Here is a 21,472-nt window from a genome sequence, read left to right on the forward strand (position 1 = left end):
TTATCCATCCTTACCCTAATCCAGATAGGGTTGCCATGTCCAATTCAAGAAATATCTGAGGCCTTTGGAAGTGGAGCCAGGAGAAGGTTGTGACAAGCATAATTGAACTCCAAAGGGAGTCCTGGCCATCACATTTAAAGGGACCGCACACCTTTTAAATGCCCTCGCTTCATTGGAAATAATGAAAGATAGGGGCACCTGCTTTGGGGGCTCATAGAATTGGACCTCCTGGACCACTTCTTTTGAAACTTGTGGGGGAGGTGTTGTGAGGAGAGGCATAGAATGCTATGCTGCAAATTTGGTGCCTCTAACTCAAAAAACAGAGCCCCAGATACCTAAGGATCAATTTTCCATTATACCCTACAGGAATCAATCTCCATAGGGAATAATGGAGTGCCCAGCAGACATTTCCCTCCCCGCCCCCCACTTTCTGATGACCCTGAAGCAGGGACCCTCCAAACTGGGGGATCCCCTGCCCCCGGCTGGGGATTGGCAACCCTAAATCCAGATCTTCCATCTCAGCAGAGCAATAGTTCAGACCCCACTTCAGATGAAAGCCCTCTCTGCTTTAAACCTCTGGTCTTTTAGAAAGTTTCATTTCAAATAAAACCCTCATTCCTCCCAGTCCAATCCTCCATCAAAGCATGTGGATCTTATATCTTGGGCAGATTTTTCTTCCCCAACTGGTTTGGGCCACGGAAGTCATATCGGTTTGGGCCAGCAAATGACCAAGAGAAACCTGTACTGGATTACCCAACACTGGATTATCTCTTTGCCCAAGTGAGTATGTCAGTTTCTAGTAATGCCTCTCAAGGAACAGTTGACTGTGCACCATTTCCTGTACATTACTTTTCCCCGGAATGACTTCTTGGTGGGGTGGATGGGAATTGTAGTTTTCATGGCATTCTGAAGGCCAAGACTGCAGTTCCTATCATCCCCAGCAATTTAGTAGTTTTTGAGCATGCACCAAACAGTAGCTATTACCTGGCTGCTCATGTAATAATAAATGTTGCCAATTACACAGGCCCTTGAAATGTGGCTCATAATCATTTAAATGTGCACAAAAGTAAATGCACACAGCAAGCCGAGCAAGACTGATTTTCAGTCACATTCTTTGCAATTTCTAGACTCAGTGACAATTTCTAAACTCAGCATTTGACTTGCTGTTGGTCAGAATGATTCATACAACTAAATGCCAACTCCACAACCTCCAGACCTGACTCAGAACTGATGCCACTCAAAAATATTCACAATGAGTGCCATATATTCAAGATCTTAATGACCTTCTATAGAAAATGGGCCCTGACATGTGAATTATTTGAACAGCCTATCATGAAAAGTGCTTCCACAATAATATGTTAGGGACAAACTATGTGTTATGTTTCACGCAAGTTCCTGGTGGGGACCAGCAGCCATATTAGAGCTGCAAGTCCTTGGTGGCAACTCTGTGTAATGCCTTAATGCTATGGAAGAGAATTCAGGGCTTTTTTTGTAGCAGGGACTCCTTTGCATATTAGGCTACACACCCCTGATGTAGCCAATCCTCCTGGAGCTTACAGGGCTCTTCATGCAGGGCCTGATGTAAGCTCCAGGAGGATTGGCTACATAAGGGGTGTGTGGCTTAATATGCAAAGGAGTTCCTGCTACAAAAGAAGCTTCACAAGGCTCTTAGTACAGGGCCTACTGTAAGCTCCGGGAGGATTGGCTATATCAGGGGTGTGTGGCCTAATATGCAAAGGAGTTCCTGGTACAAAAAAATGCCCTGGATGAGATGCATCAATTTCACACTCAGCTTCAATGTATTGAGTCTTAAAGAGGGAGCTGAACCCTCTTCACACACTAGGCATCCCCAAGGGACAAAAATGGGGACAGAAATTCACTAGGAAACTAGGGCTTTCCCTAAGTAGTAGGGAACAGTCCCATTTAACAGTTTTGTCACTTCCAGTCTGATGAAGAGTTCTGGTGAGCTCACAAGCTTGAACAATGTTTTGTGGCAACTTGGTTGGTCCTGTGGTTGCCAACCTCAAGATGGCACCTGGAGATCTCCCACTATTATGATAGATCTCCAGGTGATCAAAATGAGTCCCCCTGGATAAAACATCTGCTGTGGACTCTATAGCACTGCACCCTGCTGAGGTCCCTCCCCTCCCCAAACCCTGTCCTCCCCAAGCTCCACCCCCAAAATCTCCAGGTGTTTCCCAACTCAGAGCTGGCAACCCTACCTAATAAAAGGTATTGCAAAATTTTCATTCTCAGTTTTGGACTCTGCACAGACCAATATGGCTGTATGACTGTTTCTACTGTTGGAACATGGCCACATGAGGGAAACCATTCTTTCTCAGTCCCGCAGTGATTTCCTCAGTGGACAGATGGATGTGCCCTTAACTCTGGAGTCCCAAGAGACGTGTCTGAGCCTAGCTGTGCTTGACATGCTACGAATCTCAAAGGAGAGGAAACAGAACCCGGAGGAGACCCTCAGAACAATCAGGTGAGAATATTATCTGTTTGGGAAAGGGGGCATTCTGGAAGAAATGGTGCAGCCACTGTGAACAGGACTCCTAAAAAACTACAGTGCTGGGGACTTCTGGTTTCAGCAACATGTGGCTGGAAAACCGACACATCCAGAGCTGCTTTCAAATCGGTCCAAAGAGGGGTCCTCCCGAAGGACGACTCGATTCTGGGGCCCAGGAAGGGTCCTAGAAGGGAAGGGGCTTGAGCGGTAGAGTGGGGGTGTCAGCGGAGGCAGCTGCTCCTCGATCCCGCTTGCCTCTAGCCCCATCGTTCCGATCGCCATTTTTAAATGGCAAGAGGGTCAGCCACCGGCTTCTTCTTTTCTTCTTTCGCACTCTACATTTTGGACCTTATATGCCTTTAACATCAAGATTCTACTACTGTAAGTGTTGTTTTTTCCTTACTATTTTCTTGAATGGCAACTTCTCTACCAAGCAGGAAGAAGGAGAATCAGGAGTGAAGCAGATTTCAAGTGGGGCTAAAGACTGAGAAGGGGGGGGGGGACTCTCCCTCATTCTCTCTTACGGCTTATAAAAGTTTCTGCCTAACCTGATAACACTGAAAATACCTGCATGAGGAGACCATACCAACTTTTTGTTTTGTAAGAGACTGGATGGCTGAATTTAACTGATCTGCTTTAAACCCTCTTTGGGGGAGTAAAATGTTTTGGATTTTGGAAAAGATGCTTGCTTGCAAGTATGTATGGATGTGAAAGACAGCTGGCTTAAAAACACTTTGAAGCTTAAACTGAAGTGCTCTGAATGAATTTATAAGAGTTTTAATTAACTTCCAAAGGTTGGTGGGTACCTGATATTGATTTATAAGATATAGAAGGATCTCTGGCTGTAAGAAGAATAACTTTATAAATTTTTCAAAGTGGGTTTTTATCTATTTTTGTTGGATGATATGGATATAACCTTTTAAACTTGTTTTTATTTTTTCTTTGCCTTCTTTTTATGTGTAATATGAAAAAGACAATGGTAGCACAATATACAAAATACAAATATGCCAAAAATATTGTGCAAATCACACTCTTAGATAGTTAGTACAAATTAAATATATTATGAAGAACATTCAAAGGTTATCATAAATTCAGAACATTTTAGCCAAACAAAAGTCTCAAATGTAATATTTCAGGGAGGACCCCTCAAAGTCTCTTAATTTCACAAAGAGAGTACTAAGACTCAACAACAAAGTTCCAAAGGAGTCCCTCCGTTGCTTGTTGGCTTCCGAAGGAAAAATTCTTGCCTTCATGCAACCACCGGTTTTTAATTGCGTTCCGCTGCTCCTGCAGCTTCCTCATAAGCCAACTGAAATTTCCAGCCAAGGTCTCTCTCAAACTCCCATTTCAGTATCTTAATTGTGTGGCTGGAATATTTTTTTTACATGATTTAAATATTTTTTGGTTTGGGATTCCTTTTTTTTTATGCACCCTTTATTCTTCATTCCTTTTTGTATCACCAAATAGGGGAACTTTTTCCTTTTTTCTATATTTTTTGCCTTTTCTTTTAGGAGTGCCTGATTTCCTTTTTTTTTTTTTTGGTTTGGATTATTGGCTTAATTTTTAATTCTGGACCTCACTCTTAGATTACAAATAGGGCATTCAGCCCTGGATTACAAATTTACATTTTGAAGTTCCTGATATTTGAAGTTATTTGAAAGACATTGTGGGGATTTGGATTTCATCTGAATCTGCATTGCTAGAGGATTTATAATAGAGAATTGTTGTTGTTGCAGTGAACTGAATTGTTTTGCCTATTGACTATTTAGTGGGGTTGGCTAAAAAGTTTTGTTTATTATTATTCTTATCATTGTTTTGGCTACTACAAATTGTTGATAGAAGTTATCTTTTTATTGTTTTCTTTTAAAACTATTTTATAATAAGGAGATTGCTTGGTGGAGATTAGCTTATCTGTTATAAACAGGAACATAGAGTTTCAAAACAAACATTGAAGAGGCACTATTGAACTTGTGGCTGTGATTGGTTTCAAGCTGGGATTGGTTTCAAAGAAACAGTAAAAAAAAAAGAAAACAGAGAAGGAAAGCCACCATTTCCTTCGCCTAATGCTCCATCTGGCCCAGGGAAATTTATGACCATGCAGGGAAATATGAAAGAAATGCAGAACACTTTAATGACTGCTATAACACAGCTGACCAGTTAAGTTGACAATATTGGTGAACAGATGGCAGAGATTAAACAAGAGCTTTTGGAGAATAGCAGACAGGCAGCTGAGACCAACAAAGCCTTAAAAGTACTAGGCAGTCAGGTGACAGAGAATATACAAAAGGTGGAGCATTTGGAAAAAGAACAGAATATACATGATTCTAGACTCTTGCAGCTGAAAGTAGATAGAGCCGCCTACATGTTGAGGTTTCAAATTATACCAGAAGAGAAAACTGAAGATTTACAGAAAATTTTAAGTGAAGCCTTGGCTGAAATTTTACAGGTGACTCCTCAGAGGATGGAAGAAGAGTTTGATCAAGTTAGATGGGTGCCACCGAGTTATACAAGATGAAACAAATTACCTAGTGAAGTTCATTTGAAACTCACAAGAAAGAGGACCAAAGATGACATTCTGAAGCAAGTAAGAGACAGACCTATGATGATAGCTGGAAACATGGTGAAAGTTCTAAGAGAGGTACCTTGGCCAGTGAGACAAAAGAGGAGAGAATATCAAGCATTAACAGACTTTCTGAGAGGAAGAGAAATATCCTACATGTGGCCAATGCCAGAAGGCCTTCTTTTTACCTACCAGGAGAACAGATACAGAATCAACTCCATTTTTAAAGCTCAGAATTTCCTGGATAGAGTGAAGGAAAAAGAAGGCAGGGAAAAGAAGAATGAGGAGGAGGAGGAAGAAAGTTCTGGTGAAGAGAATCCAAATGAACCACGGAGATACCATACAAGACAGCATTCGAAAAAAGATAAGAAAGATAATGATAAGCAAAACCCATAATGGCTTCAATAGTTTCAATTAATGTGAATGGACTCAACTCTCCTGCCAAAAGGAGAAAGACTTTTAGATATTTGACAAAAATGGATATAATATAAGAAACTCATATTTTAACTAAAGATCAACATCTTTTGAAAAATAAAAACCGTGGTAATTTATTTACAGCAACAGACATGAACAAGAAGAAAAAGGGAGTGGCAACATATATTAAAGATAAATTGAACCCACAATTGCAGTATGCTTCTGAAGATGGAAGAATTCTATTAGTGGAAATTACAGTGGATAATAAAAAAATTTTATTGGCAAATATCTATGCTCCAAATGATCATCAAGAGAAATTTTTTCAAGATTTGTGTCTTAAATTATCAAGTTTGGAGTATGTAAAATATTGCCTAATAGGAGACTTCAATGCAGTTTCTGACAGACAACTGGACAAAAAAATGCACAAACAGATGAAAGGTAAAGGTCTTCAGTTGCCAACAACTTTTTGGAAATTAGCAGAAGAAATGGATTTGGTGGATATATGGAGAACAAGATATCCTAACTCCAAAGACTTTACTTACTATTCCTCTAGCCACCAAACTTGGTCAAGAATCAATATGTGCAAGTATGACAGAACAGTTTGTAATATCTTGGAATATTATGAAACTCATCCAGAGAAACAACTGGCTTTAATTTGTTTAGATGCTGAGAAGGCCTTCGATAATGTCACTGTCACCCTTGCATTTTGTGAAGAATATATTGCTTCTACTGCTCTCAAGAAGTTTTCACCACATTCCATGCTTTCAGTTGCTGTAGCATAAAGTGCCAACGAACATTATCTTTTAAATATCTTCTAGGAAAGAATCCTGCTTGATCATGATGTATTATAGACTGTAGGACTTTATCAAACGTTGTGCCAGTATTGCAGCAAAAATTTTATAAACCACATTTAAGAGGGAAATTGGACGATAATTTTTAATATCTTTCAAATCATTATTTTCTTTTGGAATCAGAGATATTGTAGCTTCTTGCCATGAAACTAGTATTCGGCCTTCCTCTTGAATCTTTTCAATAAGACGCTTAAATGGTAATAGTAAAGACCCTTCATAAGCTTTGTAGAATTCTGCAGGTAATCCATCTGGACCCAGAGTTTTACCATTCTTTTGAGATGTCATTGCATCTCCAAGTTCCCTTATTGTTATTGGCTCATTTAAATTTTTTTGTTGTTCTTCTGTAAATTTATTGAGATTATTTTGGTTGATGTATTCTTCTAAATCTATTTTATGAACTTGCTTATCTTTTGTCTATTTTTGCTTATTTTTTGTCTAGCATACCTCAATTTAATCTCCATCTCCTCCATAAGTATTAAATTGAATTTGTGTTGCATTTCTTTCACTTTTTTTTGAAATTCATGTTTTGTTGGCTGTTTTTTAAGATTCTTTTCAGCTTCTCCAGCTTGCGACATTAAGTTTTGAAAATTTTCAGTTCTTTCTTTCTTTTTCTTGATACTATATCTAATTGCAAGGCCTCTATAATAAGCTTTAGCAGTGTCCCAAACTATTTGTATCTTTACCTCTTGTGTTATGTTTGTTTGAAAAAAGATTCCATTTCCACCTTAGATTCTTTAAGAAAGTCTTTATCTTTCAAAACTGAAATATTTAGCCTCCATGATCTTCTCATCCATGGACTTTTGAGCTTTATCATTACTTCTTGAGAGCAGTAGAAGCAATATATTCTTCACAAAATGTAAGGGTGACAGTGAACGGCGAACTAACAGATGTAATCAACATTCAAAAAGGTACAAGACAAGGCTGTCCATTGTCACCTATACTTTTTATCTTATCTCTAGTGGTACTGAATAATCAAATAAGGGAAGATACAAGTATAAAGGGAGCTGTGATAAAAGATGAACAGTACAAACTCAGAGCCTTTGCAGATGATTTAGTTTTTATACTAGAACAACCGATGGACTCAATAGACTGTCTCATAAATAAGTTTAAACAATTGGTTACTGGGCAGGATTAAAGATTAATGGCCATAAATCAAAATTTTTGACAAAGAATATATGATGGAACAAATTCAATCCTTCCAGCAAAAATCAGGGGTTTTGTATGAAAAAAGAATTAAATATCTAGGTGTTATTTCAAATAAGTGTAGCAACTTAAAAACAGATAATTATGACAAACTACTTAAAGAAATTAAAAAAATATTTGGAAAAATGGCACGACTTGAACTTATCTTTAATGGGAAGAATAACCTTAATAAAGATAAATATCCTCCCAAGGTTACTATTCCTGTTTCAAACCATTCCAATATTTCTTAATAGTATTTTTTCAAGAACTGAACAAGATGGTTGCCAAATATGTTTGGCAAGGCAAAAAACCTAGAATCAAATTAAAGACACTGCAAGACTCTAAATTAAGAGCAGGTATGGGCCTTCCAGACTGGCAATTGTATTATAAAGCTTCTGCGCTTTTATGGGTAAGACACTGGATACTACTGAATGACAAGAGACAATTGCTAGAAGGACATGATCTTACTATGGGATGCCATGCATATCTATGGTATCAAAGACTACCATTCCTATTTTAAGAATCACTGGTTTCAAAAATCCGTGTACCATACTAGTTCATAGCTAAAAACTAGAATATATCAAAAAATTCCAAGATGGGTTTCTCCAGTAGAAGCATTTACTCATCCAAATCTCCTAAAATCAAATCAGAATTATAGGTATGGTGATCTGTTGGGAAAAGATAATCAATTGAAAACCAGAAAAGAGCTGGAAAATATGGATATCAAAATGAACTGGTGGTTGAGAATACAAGTTGAATCCAGATATGCCAAAGACAAGGTGACAGGTTTTAATACAGAACAATATTTATTTGACAAAATTCTTTTGGGTCCACAGGAAAAGCTAATCTCCAAATTATACGCGTATCTACTTCAAATGAAGACACAAGATGAAGTTGTAAAAGATTGTGTGGTCCAATGGACAAAAAATTTTGGTCATAATATTACATTAGAAGAATGGGAGAGACTGTGGAAGCTCAACGTTAAATTAACTAGGTCAGCAACTTTTAAAGAAAATTTGTATAAGATGTTTAATAGATGGTACTTAACCCCACAGAAATTGTGTAAGATTTATACTAATATGTCTAACAAATGTTGGAAATGTACTAAACAGGTTGGTGCTTTTTACCATATGTGGTGGACATGTGAGACGGTGAAGGGCTATTGGAAAATGGTGCATGAATTATTACAGGAGATTATGGAGACACAGATCCATTTCAAACCAGAACTATTTTTATTGAACATATTTCCTAAGGACTATTCCAAAGAAATGAGACATTTGTTGGCACACATTAACACAGCAGCTAGAATTCTCTTAGCGCAGAGATGGAAATCTCAGGAAATTCCCACGAAAATGGACTTGGTGGGAAAAATTTTGGAAACAGCAGAGCTGGACTTTCTATCCCAGCTGCTGACTGGCAAATCTAAAGAAGAAGCAAGAAAATATTGGATGAAATTTTATGCCTGACTAGGCATTCAAGACTCTTAAGATTCTCTGGTGTGAACTAATTTCTCTTTTCTTTCCTGTATTTTATATTATAAAATTGCCTTTACTAGAATTGTCAAAACTAATAGATAATTTTAACAAAAGATTTATACTATAAAATTTTAAAATGTTGATGATGTTTATTATAGACATAATAATATGGGACAATTTATGTAAAGAAAGTATAGTAGAAGTGAGCTTGTATTTTTTGAAAGTATTCTCATGCAGAATAAGGTCAAAATGTATTGTACTTTCTATTCCCCCTATCCCCTACCCTCATTCTTTCTGAAATTAATAAAACGTTTGAAAACTGAAAAACTACAGTGCTTTGTGAAATGGGGCCTTATTAAAGCCAAGCCATATGGTCACTGGTGGTTGTGACCTTTCACTTGGAAAAACTTAATAGACACCTCAGTGACTGAGGATTTGTGTGTCTGTGCAGAATTCTTTCTTGTCTTGCAAAGAAGAAGAAGATATTGAATTTATATCCCACTTTCCACTCTGAATTTCAGAGTCTCAGAGTGGCTCACAATCTCCTTTATCTTCCTCCCCCACAACAGACACTGTGTGAGGTGGGTGGGGCTGAGAGGGCTTTCACAGCAGCTGCCTTTTCAAGGACGACCTCTGCCAGAGCTATGGCTGACCCAAGGCCATTCCAGCAGCTGCAAGTGGAGGGTGGAGGAATCAAACCCGGTTCTCCCAGATAAGAGTCCGCAAACTTAACCACTACCAGGGATCATTTTGCAGAAAAATAGGTGGTAGAGCTCATACAGGGATTGTTATGCAGCTGAAATACTATTGAATGAACAAGGAGGTAGAACTTTCAGAAGGAGGAGGTGGAACTCTCAGAAAGGTTCAGGAGCTGCGCTTCTGTGAGCACCCACTGAATCTGAGGCCTGACCACTACAGTAAACGCTCTCAAAGAGAATTTCCGATATGTCTATGAAGGATTTATAAACAAGGTGCCCATGACCATGACCAGAAGTGAATGTTTCTGAAACAGATATCTATACCAAATGTGACAGCTTCAGAAATCACATTTGGTATATGGAGCCCTAGGTTAAAGGATGATCCCACAATGCCTTGTGAGAAGGCAGCACTGTGGAAACTTAACTTGGGGCCACTTCAGAACCCTCCTGTCCATTCCTTATTAGACGAGGAGGACTTGTCTTACACCCAAGTAGACTAAGATGTCAGCCTCAACCAGATGATGAAAAAGTTTTTAATCCCTGCTTTTCTCTGCTTTAAGAAGTCTCAAATCCTCTCCCCACAACAGGCACCTTGTGAGGTGAGTGGGGCCGAGGAAGTTCTCAGAGAACACTGACCGGCCCAAGGTCACCCAGCATATTTCATGTGGGGGAACGGGGAATCAAACCTGGTTCTTCATATTAGAGTCCACCATTCTTAACTATTACACAGTGCTGGCTGATATGTGCATCACTCATGTTGCTAGATCTCAAGGATTTTAGTCTCCTACTCAGGGTTTCCCACCAGAAGGCCAAAATTGGAAAGTAAAGGGCATGAAAACAGAGCAACAATTTTTCTGGTTGCTTGAGGAGAGTTTTATTAGGGTCCACTTGTAATCACCAGGCACAGCTAGGCTCCACCCATCCTATCAGGAGAAGGAGGTGGCTGTACAAGTCTCATGACAACTCTACACACCTTTCAGTTTCTAGTTCTTAAACATATTGGGGTTGTATGCTACTACCTGGCTCAGCTACCTTCTTCCAACTCAAGCAAGTAAGCTAATTTCTGATCTTGTTGCTCCATCTCTCCTGTCCAGCTACAAGTCCTGTCTTCCAGTGAAGTTGCGGAGCCAGCTGCAGACACAAAATTTTGTCACTCGCAAACGTATCCGTCACCACGTGGGCCTTTCCCTCCGCAAGATCAGCGTGCTTCAGACCGAAAGCCGTTCTCTTAAGCTGAAGTACCTCATGGAGCTTGAGAGTCTTCAAGGAGCCCCAAAACAAGAGACCTTCCTGACCAGGACCCCAGGGGCAAAGGAGGCTAAGTGGGTGATCCGAGTCTCTGGAGAAACAGGGATCTCATCAAGCCACAGTAAGGATGAGGTGAGAAGATTAGGGTTGAATCTATTTCCAGGTTCAGTTTATGGAGATGTCAGGGGATCTGTGGAAAAAAAAATCAGAACGGAAGCTAATTTAGGGATAAAACATATCTCATGGTATAGTATCCTAATCTGAATTGGTTTGGGGACAATGAGCTTTCTAGACATCGCTAGCAACAATATCTGGGGAATATTAGTGGGAGGAGACCAGCTACTTATTTACTGCTTATACTAACTCATATCTATGTACACCAAATGAAAATTGTTCATGTAAGTCCAGGACAGTCTCCACAGCTTGAACTACATGTTACGTATAGTTTCTTAATTTTTGTTCTAAAAAGAAAATGCAAACATGGAGCTGCAGGTTAAACTGAGAGAAGGGCAATTGAATTGCCTAGCAAAAATCATGTGCCATAAAGTTTCCCTGGTAGAGCTAAAATCATTTGGGCTGACAGCTGTCGGGAGGGGGGTGGAAATAGCCCAAGAGGAAATATTCAAAAGAGCCCTTCTTTCTACACATCCATTTCTCCTATTCCGCTGCAGCTCCCACTGCTTCATTCTGTTGATATGTATTGTTTAAGAAAAATAATCACAAAACTGTGCACAACTTATTTCATTTCTAGCCTAGATTAATTCTTGTCATTTTCTTCTTCCCCATCCCTCCAGACCTGCCAGCCATTTTGTGATTTCCCCGAGATTACTGATATTAGCATCAAGCAAGCCAGCCGAGACGGTCTGCCAGCAGAGAACCGTATTGTCAGCATAACCAAGACAGACAGTCGAGTCCTAGTGAGTTTGGCGTGGTGGTGGGGGGGGCATGGTGGTCTTCAATATTTCTCTCTCCCAATTCCCTCCTTCCCCACCCCCAAGCTGTTTCAGTGCCTCTTCTCAGTTGCCCAATGTCTGAATGAGAACTGAGCTGTAATCAGGACACACAAAAGGAAATTTGCAAGCATTTTTGACAATGCGCCCCTCATGTTTTGGCAAATTCTCACATATCTTTACAAAATTTAAGTGGGAAACTGTTCTCAAACATCCGTGTTGTCAAAATGGCCAGAATATCCTCTCCTACTGGGATGTACAATTAAATGTTAATTCCCATACCCATTAAAAGCAATATGATGCAGAGAAACGATACCTCATTTTGAACCTAGATTCAGCTTCCAAAGCTCTCCTAGAAGGCTCTCCAGGGATGAGGTCTTTTCTGCTGTGGCACCAAGAGTTTGGAACTCCATACACCAAGATCCTGTGCTGGTTCATTTTAGAAATACATAATTTATTTTGTCAAGACTTAGGTCGAAACATTCCCCTGCCTTGTATTATCTTTCTGTTAGGGGTGGAATTCTAGCAGGAGCTCCTTTGCATATTAGGTCACACACCCTGATGTAGCCAATCCTCCAAGAGCTTACAAAAAAAGAGGATTGGCTACATCAGGTAGTGTGGCCTAATATGCAAAGGAGCTCCTGCTAGAATTCCACCCCTGTTTCTGGTCCTTCTGTCATCCAAACTACCCTCCCTCCCTCCCTCCCTCCCTCCCTCCCTCCCTCCCTCCCTCCCTTCCTTCCTTCCTTCCTTCCTTCCTTCCTTCCTTCCTTCCTTCCTTCCTTCCTTCCTTCCTTCCTTCCTTCCTTCCTTCCTTCCATCCTTCCTTCCTTCCTCTGGGTTGTTACGTTATATTCTTTAAAAATAGAGTATTGCTGCTTTTCAACACTCATTCATTTTCCTTCACCACGTTAATTAATTATTTGAAGCAATTTTGTACCAAGTTTTATGCTATTAAATTCTTTCTCTTTTCTTTTTTTTGCCATTTTTAATATTTTTAATGCTCATGGCAACCCCTTGAAGTATTTTATGAGATATATATACTTGAAAGGGATGTGAAATGATATGATATAGCCAAGTCTTATCAGATCTCAGAAGCAAAACAGGGTCGGTACTTAGATGGAAGATTACCAAGGAAAGCCCCTGCCAAGAGAGCCAATGGCAAACCAGCTTTGTTTCTCACTTTCCAATGTCAGTTGCGATTCGATGGCACTTACATATATATTCTTGAGGACAAATAAATGACATAGAACCTGCTCATTCCATTTCCCAGGTCATCCCCTGCTCTCACAGGCAGCTGAAGACAGCAGCTCCTCCTCAGAGCAAGCACAATCTGACCCTCAACAATGTGAAGTGAATCTTTCCCACTCTGTTGCTTACTCAGAACTCAAAAGTGGCTGCAGGAAGGGAAGCCATGATTGATGTTCCTCTCCAGCACTAGTTGCTTCTCTTCCAACAGGAGATGGAGTTCCTCACCCTGCGAGAGGCCTTGGCCTTCGTCTCACTGGTTGACAACTACTACCGGCTGACAGTTGACACCCAGCACTACTTTTGCAAGGAAGTGGCTCCACCCCAGCTTCTTGAAAACCTGGAGAACCAGTGCCACGGGCCCATCAAGTGAGCAAAGAACCGCACACACCACCACTATTAGGTGGAAGAGGGTTGTCTCCATCAGGCCAAGGCAATAATGAGGTTGAAACACAAAAGGCAGACTTCAGCATGTAAGGAAGGACAGGGACAGGGCCTTTTTTTGTAGAAAAAGCCCAGCAGGGACTCATTTGCATATTAGGTCACGCCCTCTGGCACCAAGCTAGTCAGAATTGCGTTTCTATGCGTTCCTGCTTTTTTTTTTTTTTTTTTTAAAGTCCTGGACAAGGCCATGGAGGCAGGACCAGCCCTGTCACTAGGCAAACTAAGCAATTGCCTAGAGTGTCGGCCCTCTGGGTGTGCCAAATTGGGTACCCCCCATGTGACTTGGGGACATTATCATTGCAGGGGGCGGGACACCTGGAGTTAACCTTGCCTAGGGTGCCAGACAGTCTAGGGCCAGCTGCATGGAGAAATGCCATTCAATGATTATTAAGCCAGCAAATCCTCAAATGGAAACTCCGTGTTCAAAGGCAGTGTACCTGAGCTCCTTTGTCCAAGGTGTTAAATTGTTCTCCCCTGGTGATGCAAATTAGGCTCAGACAGAGCAAGTGGCCCAAGTGAGTTTTGTGGGAGACTCAGGTTTGACCCCAGTCTACCCAGTTGCCATCTGACGCTCTAACCACTAGAACCACTAGACTACTTCTAAAACTAACTCTAAAACATTAATAAACTGCACTGCCCAAGTAGGCTTCAGGGGTGTGTGGCGTAATAGGCAAATGAGTTCCTGGGGGCTTTTTTCACAAAAAAGACCTGTGTGGAACAATGGTCACATCAGGGGGTGTGGCCTGATATTCAAATGAGTTCCTGATAGGCTTTTTCTACAAAAAAGACCCTACCCAGAATTACAATTAATCTCTAAACTACAGAGATCAGTTCCCCTGGGGGACACACGCAGCTTTGGTGTTATGTCTGGACTGAGCTTCCGCTTCTCCTCTCTCCAAGCACCTCTTCCAAATCTGCAGGAATTTCCCAAGCCAGATTTGGCAACTAACTCCAAATGCAATTAAACCTTTAATTTAGAAGTCGAAACAGCACCATTTCTGAACATGCTCAAATTGGCTCTTGAATCTTGAGAGGTCTTCTGGTTAGATAAAGTAACCATTTCAAGTTATTTAGAAAGTTTTTAGACACAGTTCAATTTTTTTTTAAAAAAAGTCAAGCAAAATATGAACTGCACTAAGACATTAAGAAAACCAAGACACCCTGACCTGGATCGCCCAGGTAAGCCTGATCTCGTCAGATGTCGCAAGTTAAGCAGGGCCAACCCTGGCAAGTACTTGGATGGGAGACCTACTTGGGATACCAGCAGTTAGGAGGCATAGGCAGGCTTTATTCAGCCATCTCTCCGAATATCTTCCATGCCACCCCAATAGGTGTCAGTCACCAGAGGCCACCATGACTTCCGGGTGCACATGCACACTCACATGCATGAACATATCACATAAAAATACAAAAAAAACCACATTACAAGAAAACCAAGGCAACCATTGATGTAGCCATTACAATTCAGAAAACATTAAAATCCTAGGAATAAAATAATCAGATTCCTCCAAAGGCCCCCCACTTTACTTGAGACAATTAACAAAGAAACAAACAAAAAGCCGAGGTGCAGACTACCACTGTGTACTATTTACTGGATGTTGTAGTCTGCTGTTCATATTGATTTACACTGTGTAATCTGTTGAGTCTTAGTGAGGCAGGCAGACTATAAAATAATGTAAATAAGATTACAAATACTTTTGAACTTACAAATACTTTTAAACCCTAAATGAATCTGTAATCGGAAATGTCCACAGATTCAAGGGAGCTCTACATTAATTCAGGCTTTAGGCTTTTCCACATTCCCATTTTCCCTGTTTGTGTGTTCCTGTTGCTTCAGGGGGGTGTTTTCTGTTCTACAGGTGTTTTGCTCCCTCTAGTGGTAGATTCAAAATTACATTGTTTTATGTCAGGAACAAAAATTTGCTGTTTAAATATGCAGGGAGGTATGCTGGACATAAAGCAATGTAATATCGAATCGACAGCTAGAAGGAGCAAAACACATGCGGAACAGGGGGTGGAGAACTCAAAGCAACAGGAACACACACACGAGGAATGCAGAAAAGGCCTTACTCTAAACTAGTTCTAAAGCAAGACTAGGCAAAATGGGACCTGGATATCCAAGGGAGATATTTGAGGCCATGATTTTAAAGAAGTCTCAGTGCCTGTTAGAGAATAATTTTAATTTAGCTTTGGGGGGAAATGAGAGAGTGAGCATTACAGTACATAGATGCTGGGAGGACCCTGGAAAATGCCTTTTGGGGGACACCCACTAACGTGCATCCCACCATGAAGAATTATCTCGTGGTCCAACCACAGGACCCCAGAATCTGTGTCAGGAACATTTTTACCAAATTACTGCTCTCACTTCATCTATCTGCAGGTCAGAATTTGCAGTGAACAAACTGAAGACAATGGGCCACGGGGCAGGATCCTACTTGCTTCGCCAAAACCCAGAAGATTTCGACAGCTACCTGCTCACCATTTGTATCGAGGTGATGGAGTGGGTCTAGGAACTTACAAGTCGGGCTTACTGTGAAGGGGTGGGACAGAAATATTGCTTACCCAAGCAACAAGAGCAGTTTTAAACATCAACAGCAGGGTTCATTCTGAAAGGAGGGAACAGATTAGCGACGCTGAGGCAGGAAGCAGAAGAGGGGGTGGCTGTTTTAGAGGTGTCTAGCAATGCTGAAGTTATAAAACAGGTCCTGGACTTCAGCTACACAGGGCTTTTTTTGTAGCAGGAACTCCTTTGCATATCTGGTCACATGCCCCTGATGTAGCCAATCCTCCTGATCAATCCTCCTGATAAGAGTTTATAGAGCTCTTAGTATTGGGCCTACTGTAAACTCTTGATAGATTGGCTACATCAGGGGTGGGTGGCCTAATATGCAAAGGAGTTCCTGCTACAAAAAAGCCCTGCAGCTACATATCTCAAATATCAAACTAACAGGGAAAATGACTGATGAGAAGAGGGGTGAACTGCATAACCTCCATTTTCACAGAATAAAGGTGAGTGGGAAAACATTCTCGCTTATAACATGATTCTGGAATGGATTCTGAGATCTGGGTAGGATTGCCAGCTCTGATTTGGGAGATACTGGGAGATTTGGGGAGGATGGAGCCTGAGAAAGGTACAGTTTGTGAAGGAAAGTGACTTCAATGGACTACTATGCCATACAGCCTACCTTCCAAAGTAGCCATTTCTTTAGATGAACTGATCTTTGTTACCTGGAAATCAGTTGTAAAGTCCAGGAGATTGCCAACCACCAGCTGGAGGTTGGCACCCCTAGAGCCATGCCAGGCTGAAATCAGTGGGCAATATTGTGATGATATTTATTTATTTATTTATTTATTCGATTTCTATCCCGCCCTCCCCACCGAGGTGGGCTCAGGGCGAGTCACAACATATGGAAATCAATGGGCAATATTGTGATGATATGGAAATTTTCTGAGTACTGTTGAGTTGTCTGTCCATAAAATGTTTTATTGCATTTTATTGTTTTATTACATGTTGTGCTCCCCCCTGAGCCCAAAGGGAATGGGAAGAATAGAAATACACTAAATAAATGTGCCCAACCTGGTAGTCTGATAAGCCCCATTTCCCCATCCTCATTTGTCTGGATCATTCCCCCCATGGCTGCTTCCATGCCTACACCCCCAGGCACCAATCGGGAAAGACTTCAAAAGCCTGCTCATCCAAAGGCACAAAGATGGAACTTTCTCAACCGTTGGTGTTCACAAGAAATTCTGCAGCATACAGGAGCTGCTGGGAGTTTGTCGGCAATTCAGTCTCCAGGTAGATGGGGTGACTATCCAGCTGAACAAGTATTGCTGCCCGCAACCCAAAGGTAAGTTCAAAAGGGGTGCCAAGACTTACTTCCCCTAGGTCTGGAATACCTTTATTAGACCTTTGGTCTCAGGGGTGGAATTCTAGCAGGAGCTCCTTTGCATATTAGGCCACACACCCCTGATGTAGCCAATCCTCCCAGAGCTTATAAAAAAGAGCCTTGTAAACTCTTGGAAGATTGGCTGCATCAGGGGGTGTGGCCTAATATGCAAAGAAGCTCCTGCTAGAATTCCACCCCTACGTGGACTGATTCAGCAGAGCTCACACTGTTGCATTAACAATGCAACATGAATTGTGTAATAACAAACACTGATAGCAAAATGAAACTTCCACATTCAGAAGCAGTATACTTTTGAATACCAAATGCTTGGGGAACAACCAACTGAAGAAAGACCTTGCTTGCATAGTCTGTATGCTTTCCATTGGAGCATCTAGTTACCCCAAGATAAAAGGACTATATAGATCCACCCTTGATTTGATCCAGCTGGGCTTTTGTGAGGCTCTTTTTAAATGGAAATAAGACACCTTCATGGGAGAAGGTGAAGAAGCAGATCTATCAATGGCTGTTAGCAACAATAGCTAAATGGCTCCTCCATAAGGACAGTCTGCCTCTGAACACTAGTCAGGGAAGCAACAAGGGAGGGCTGTTGATTTCATACACTACTCTTGGGCTTTCCTGGAGACATTTGGCTGGCCTCTGCAGGATGTTGACTGAGGTGGCCTGATCCAGCCCAGATATGGAGCTTTCCGGTATTCTCACTTTCCTCACTTGTGTTCCTGCTGCTTTAGGGGAGGGAGTTCTGCTCCCCATGTGTTTTGATCCCTCTAGTGGTCAACTCAATATGACATTACTTAATGTCTGGCTTATCTCCCTGCAAGTTTTTATGCCTGACATAAAACAATGTAATATCGAATTGGCCACTAGAGGGAACAAAATATGTGCAGAAGGAGGCAAAGCGATCCTGAAGCAACAGAAACACACAAGCAAGGGAAATGAGAGTGCAGAAAAGGCAGCATTCTTAACAGAAAGGAGCAAAAAAGAGAATTTTTCTCTTCTGCACATTACGGGGGTGGGGGGAATCACTGAATGGGAAGGGATACATAAGTTAGAACTGTTTGTTAGAATCAAAATGGGGAGGTGGAACCCTTTGCCGCAGATTTTCATTCATTTCTGGACTTCTTTCCTTTTCTCCCCCCATCACAGAAAAATCAAACCTACTGATAGCACGGGGCGGCAGCTGCCACCAGCTTCCCACTTCTCCATTTATTCCACGCCGGGCCATCAATCAGATGATGTTCCACAAAATCCAGGCAGAAAACCTGGTTCAGGTAAGAGAGAGAGGATAATAAGAGTGACAAATGGCCTAATGGTGCAACTGCTGTCCCCGACCAGTGGACAGCCTTACTGGAAAGTGTGGGGTGGAAAGCTCCCTCCACCCATACTTGGCAGCTGAGATCATTGCCAATACACGCCATAGCCATACACACCAATTTGACTTGTGTGCTTCCCAGCTGAAGTACAGAAAATACTGGATTACACCTAAAGTGAGTCTGTTCTAGTTCACCATAAATGATCTGCCATTTGTCTCCCATAAGCAAAGCAGAAAGAAAACAACCCTCCTCTGTCCCCAGCAACTGATAGCCGGCGGTAGACTGGTCTTGAACACAAAGATTCAGCCCTCCTTGAGATTCAGCTCACAATCAGGGCTTTTTTTTTAGCAGGAATGCACAGGAGCACAGTTCCAGCTGGCTTGGTGTCAGGGGTGTGTGGCTTAATATGCAAATGAGTTCCTGCTGGGCTTTTTCTACAAAAAAAACCCTGTGTAAAGCAATGGTATGTCAGGGGTGTGGCCTAATATGCAAATGAGCTCCTGCTGGGCTTTTTCTACCAAAAAAAGCCCTGCTCACAATAAAAACACCTTTTCTGAATATAGGGATACCCTTTAAATCTACAACTAGGAAGCAATAGAGTAGATGAATGGTAAGATACACATTGCTCCCCAAACACACACACACACCAAAGTTCAACCACAGTTGTTGTCTTTTGCAAAATAATTTTTGCCGCCAAGTCACAGCTTATGGCGGTAGGGTTTTCAAGGCAAGAGATGTTCAGGGGTGGTGTGCCATTACCTGGCCCTGGTATTCCTTGGTGGTCTCCCTTCCAACTACTGACCAGGGTTGGCCCTGCTAAGCTTCTGAGATCAGATGAGACCAGACTAACTTGGGCTATCCAGGTCAGGGCTAGAAAGACTCCAGATTTGAAGTTCCCATAACCACTTCCATATTCTTTAGGGAAGAAGTTTTACACAAGAAAAGAGGGATGAACAAATGGCCAATGCAGACTCTTTATCTTTGGTTAGCACTGCTGCTAAGGCATGAAGCTTTCTGCTGGCAGCTCAAATAGCCCACCACTGCTCACAGAAGCCATGGGGAGTGGGGAGCGGGGAGCCTCTGTCTGTTCAGCACTTTAGCCAGGAGGTTTTTTTTCCCCTTGGGAGGGCAAGCAGGGGGCAGTTTAGCAGTGGAGCTTACTTCCAAGGAAACCTGCTAACATCGGGCTTTGCAAAGGAATGGAGAAGCTGCTCTTGTTTTGTTTTGACCGTGTCTATTCTAGGTCAGGGCTTTACCATATGACGATCTCTTTATAGTCCATTAACAACAATCATTTAAAATTCATTTAACATGACTGCTTTTATTTCCAATCCTTAAATTTTTCTTTGATAACTTGGATTTACTACTTGCAGTCTGTATCTTAACAATGTTGTCTTTAATCATGGATTCCAGTCTTACTTACTAACCTCAGGGTATAGCGTGAAGTTTGGCAGGGTTTGTTTTCATTTAACTTGGACGGTAGATTTAGCAAAACAGAAAATGCAATGTGTTAAAAATACAGGCAGTGATATTTTCTGTTGTGGTGCTTCTGAGCATTACAATGAATGAGGAATGACAACAATGCTGTAAGAAATCTTGCCTGCCGTCCAACAGCATTTTAGAAATGCTTGCAACCTCCCTGGCCAGAAATGGTCAGTTCACACCTACAGCTAGAACAGCTGGAAGCTGTCAGCTAGCTGGGAAATTAAAACAGCTTTTACCTACAAAAGGGATTTTTCTCTCTGTCTCTGCTACCAGAGCAAACAAGGCACAATCAAACTTTTGGCTGGGTGGGAGAAATGGGGGAGGCGGCTTTGATGAAAGCCCTCTCATAACTATGGGTCTATCTGTATTGCTACGTTACTTCCAGGGAAAACCCAGAAGTGATGTAGGGTTGTTCTAGAAATTGCCAGAAACTCTATGGCAATCCTGCTCTAGGAATTACTGGCAACTCTAAAACTATAGAGTTTCCAATTATTTCTGGAGCTACCCTACATTACTTCCAGGTTTTCCCTGGAAGTGATGTAGCCATACAGACAACACTGTGTCCCCACATGTCCCTCCCCCAACTTTCCTGTTAGTTGCTGTGCATGGCCTGGCAACACTAGCATTTACATGTCTCTGGGCTGGATCCTGCACACCCACACTCATGATAGCATTTTCCTTAAGCACAAATAGGCTTCTCTCAGAGGGTTTTTTTACAGCAGGAACTCCTTTGTATATTAAGCCACATACCCCTGATGTAGCCCGTTCTCTAAGAGCTTACAGTAGGCTTTGTAAGAAGAGCTCTGTAAACTCCAGGAGGATTGGCTACATCAGGGGTGTGTGGCCTAATATGCAAAGGAGTTCATGCAACAAAAAAAGTCCTGGGCTTCTTGCATTAGAGAAAGGCTCCTCTGCTGAAGGAAAAGAGCACTTCTAGAGGAACAGATTATAGGATTCAGACCCCTGCTTTTGCTGGTTTGCCTTGTGTATGCATACTGTACAATTTGTATGTTCAATTTGTAGGGTAGTTATGCATTCACCGTGAGTCATTTAAGCATGCAATATACTTAGACTGATTTCTTGGTTCATAAATAATTCTGGAAAACACAAAAGTTTTATGGAGAATTGGGGCAAAATAAAGAGCCATGGGCCAGATTTGCCTGACAGAGAAACAAAATAGAAATGAG

At 41.5% G+C, this 21,472-nt stretch overlaps 1 protein-coding gene across 1 annotated transcript in view; it reads left to right on the forward strand.

Moving 5' to 3' along the window:
- JAK3 (Janus kinase 3) overlaps positions 1 to 21,472 on the forward strand; it is a 49,067-nt gene that overhangs the window by 9,782 nt on the left and 17,813 nt on the right. The window contains exons 4-11 of the mRNA XM_060232538.1: positions 669 to 780; positions 2,343 to 2,488; positions 10,787 to 11,072; positions 11,735 to 11,857; positions 13,350 to 13,507; positions 15,963 to 16,074; positions 17,244 to 17,430; positions 18,634 to 18,758. Coding sequence (XP_060088521.1) covers positions 669 to 780; positions 2,343 to 2,488; positions 10,787 to 11,072; positions 11,735 to 11,857; positions 13,350 to 13,507; positions 15,963 to 16,074; positions 17,244 to 17,430; positions 18,634 to 18,758 — 1,249 coding nt within the window. The remainder of the gene's footprint in view (positions 1 to 668; positions 781 to 2,342; positions 2,489 to 10,786; positions 11,073 to 11,734; positions 11,858 to 13,349; positions 13,508 to 15,962; positions 16,075 to 17,243; positions 17,431 to 18,633; positions 18,759 to 21,472) is intronic.

Source organism: Heteronotia binoei, chromosome 2 (assembly GCF_032191835.1).
Source record: "Heteronotia binoei isolate CCM8104 ecotype False Entrance Well chromosome 2, APGP_CSIRO_Hbin_v1, whole genome shotgun sequence".
Lineage (NCBI taxonomy): Eukaryota > Metazoa > Chordata > Lepidosauria > Squamata > Gekkonidae > Heteronotia > Heteronotia binoei.